General features: G+C 47.5%; 1 protein-coding gene across 1 annotated transcript; it reads left to right on the forward strand.

Annotated features, from left to right (window-relative positions):
• The first annotated feature begins 293 nt into the window (after positions 1–293).
• Positions 294–2,653, forward strand: LOC134958877 (cGMP-specific 3',5'-cyclic phosphodiesterase alpha). The gene is made up of 2 exons (XM_063941578.1): positions 294–343; positions 1,408–2,653. The coding sequence occupies exons 1-2, from the start codon at positions 294–296 to the stop codon at positions 2,651–2,653; spliced, it is 1,296 nt and encodes a 431-aa protein (XP_063797648.1).
• The last annotated feature ends 747 nt before the right edge of the window (positions 2,654–3,400 follow it).

A 3,400-nucleotide genomic window follows, 5' to 3' on the forward strand; every position in this document is an offset into this window, starting at 1 on the left:
ACCTGTAGGACATCCAGCCCTCCTCACACCAGGACCCATTACACTGCTGGACATCTGACTAGGCTTACACGATGACCTGTAGGACATCCAGCCCTCCTCACACCAGGACCCATTACACTGCTGGACATCTGACTAGGCTTACACGATGACCTGTAGGACATCCAGCCCTCCTCACACCAGGACCCATTACACTGCTGGACATCTGACTAGGCTCACACGATGACCTGTAGGACATCCAGCCCTCCTCACACCAGGACCCATTACACTGCTGGACATCTGACTAGGCTCACACGATGACCTGTAGGACATCCAGCCCTCCTCACACCAGGACTCAGTACCGCCAGTATCCATATAAACATTATGTTGCATGTTTTTTTCATCGTGTATATAAAATTGTTTCATGTTATAATCTGTACCGATGGCATCATCTGAATATTTTATATACAGTTTGGGTGGAACCAGAATGAGTCAATGTTACCACAATAAATTCTATAATCATAACATGTAGGGTTATATGCTAGGTACAGTGCCGTGATATGTGGGGTTATATGCTAGGTACAGCACCATATGTGGGGTTATATGCTAGGTACAGCACCATATGTGGGGTTATATGCTAGGTACAGTGCCGTGATATGTGGGGTTATATGCTAGGTACAGCACCATATGTGGGGTTATATGCTAGGTACAGTGCCGTGATATGTGGGGTTATATGCTAGGTACAGCGCCATGATATGTGGGGTTATATGCTAGGTACAGTGCCGTGATATGTGGGGTTATATGCTAGGTACAGTGCCATGATATGTGGGGTTATATGCTAGGTACAGTGCCATGATATGTGGGGTTATATGCTTGGTACAGTGCCGTGATATGTGGGGTTATATGCTAGGTACAGTGCCGTGATATGTGGGGTTATATGCTAGGTACAGCACCATGATATGTGGGGTTATATGCTAGGTACAGCGCCATGATATGTGGGGTTATATGCTAGGTACAGTGCCGTGATATGTGCCGCCGATCACCATGCCGACGCCAAAATCCCAAACTATCACAATGCTGCCCGACGGAATGCCGACATACAGGGTCTTTTCCTGTTACTACAGCTACACCTATCACTACATCTACCACTACATCTACGTACCACTACACCTACCGCTACATCTACCGATACACCTACAGCTTCATCTACCGCTACATCTACGTACCACTACACCTACCGCTACATCTACCGATACACCTACAGCTTCATCTACCGCTACACCTACGTACCAATACACCTATTGCTGCATCTACAACTACAGCTTCATCTACCGCTACACCTACCGTTACACCTACGTACCACACCTACAGCTTCATCTACCACTACACCTACCACTAGACTTACCACTACATCTACTGATACAACTACAGCTTCATCTACCGCTACATCTGCCACTACACCTGCTGCTACTACCCATACACATACTGCTACACCTACCACTACACCTACAGCTTCATCTACCGCTACACCTACAGCTTCATCTACCGCTACACCTACTGCTTCATCCACCGCTACACCTACAGCTTCATCTACCGATACACCTACAGCTTCATCTACCACTACACCTACAGCTTCATCTACCGCTACACCTACTGCTTCATCTACCGCTACATCTACAGCTTCATCTACCGCTACACCTGCCGCTACTACTGCTACACCTACCACTACACCTACATCTTCATCTACCGCTACACCTACCGCTTCATCTACCGATACAACTACAGCTTCATCTACCGCTACACCTGTCGCTACTACCAATACACCTACTGCTACACCTACCACTACACCTACAGCTTCATCTACCGCTACACCTGCCGCTACTACCAATACACCTACCACTACACCTACATCTTCATCTACCGCTACACCTACCGCTTCATCTACCGATACAACTACAGCTTCATCTACCACTACACCTACAGCTTCATCTACCGATACACCTACAGCTTCATCTACCACTACACCTACAGCTTCATCTACCGCTACACCTACAGCTTCATCTACCGCTACATCTACAGCTTCATCTACCGCTACACCTACCGCTACATCTACAGCTTCATCTACCTCTACACCTACAGCTTCATCTACCGCTACACCTACAGCTTCATCTACCGCTACACCTACTGCTTTATCTACCGCTACACCTACAGCTTCATCTACCGATACACCTACAGCTTCATCTACCACTACACCTACAGCTTCATCTACCGCTACATCTACAGCTTCATCTACCACTACACCTACAGCTTCATCTACCGCTACACCTACAGCTTCATCCACCGCTACACCTACAGCTTTATCTACCGCTACACCTACAGCTTCATCTACCGATACACCTACAGCTTCATCTACCACTACACCTACAGCTTCATCTACCGCTACATCTACAGCTTCATCTACCGCTACACCTGCCGCTACTACTGCTACACCTACCACTACACCTACATCTTCATCTACCGCTTCATCTACCGATACAACTACAGCTTCATCTACCGCTACACCTGCCGCTACTACCAATACACCTACTGCTACACCTACCACTACACCTACAGCTTCATCTACCGCTACACCTACAACTTCATCTACCGCTACACCTACCACTACACCTATCGCTAGACTTACCACTACACCTACAACTTCATCTACCGCTACACCTACTGCTTCATCCACCGCTACACCTACAGCTTTATCTACCGCTACACCTACAGCTTCATCTACCACTACACCTACAGCTTCATCTACCGCTACACCTACTGCTTCATCTACCGCTACATCTACAGCTTCATCTACCGCTACACCTGCCGCTACTACTGCTACACCTACCACTACACCTACATCTTCATCTACCGCTACACCTGCCGCTACTACCAATACACCTTCTGCTACACCTACCACTACACCTACAGCTTCATCTACCGCTACACCTGCCGCTACTACCAATACACCTACCACTACACCTACATCTTCATCTACCGCTACACCTACCGCTTCATCTACCGATACAACAACAGCTTCATCTACCGCTACACCTACATACCACTACACCTACCTCTACATCTACCGATACACCTACAGCTTCATCTACCGCTACACCTACCAATACACCTACCTCTACATCTACCGATACAACTACAGCTTCATCTACCGCTACACCTACTGCTTCATCCACCGCTACACCTACCAATACACCTACTGCTACATCTACCGATACAACTACAGCTTCATCTACCGCTACACTTACATACCACTACACCTACCTCTACATCTACCGATACACCTACAGCTTCATCTACCGTTACACCTACCAATACACCTACCTCTACATCTACTGATACAACTACAGCTTCATCTACCGCTACACCT

Source organism: Pseudophryne corroboree, chromosome 9, assembly GCF_028390025.1.
Source record: "Pseudophryne corroboree isolate aPseCor3 chromosome 9, aPseCor3.hap2, whole genome shotgun sequence".
Taxonomy (NCBI): domain Eukaryota; kingdom Metazoa; phylum Chordata; class Amphibia; order Anura; family Myobatrachidae; genus Pseudophryne; species Pseudophryne corroboree.

Bases quoted from the DNA above. Each gene is read 5' to 3' on its own strand.
- LOC134958877 (XM_063941578.1), top strand. From the start codon at position 294: ATGACCTGTAGGACATCCAGCCCTCCTCACACCAGGACTCAGTACCGC. The intron at 344-1,407 runs GTATCCATATAA...ATACAACTACAG, and splicing joins ACCAGGACTCAGTACCGCCA to CTTCATCTACCGCTACATCT.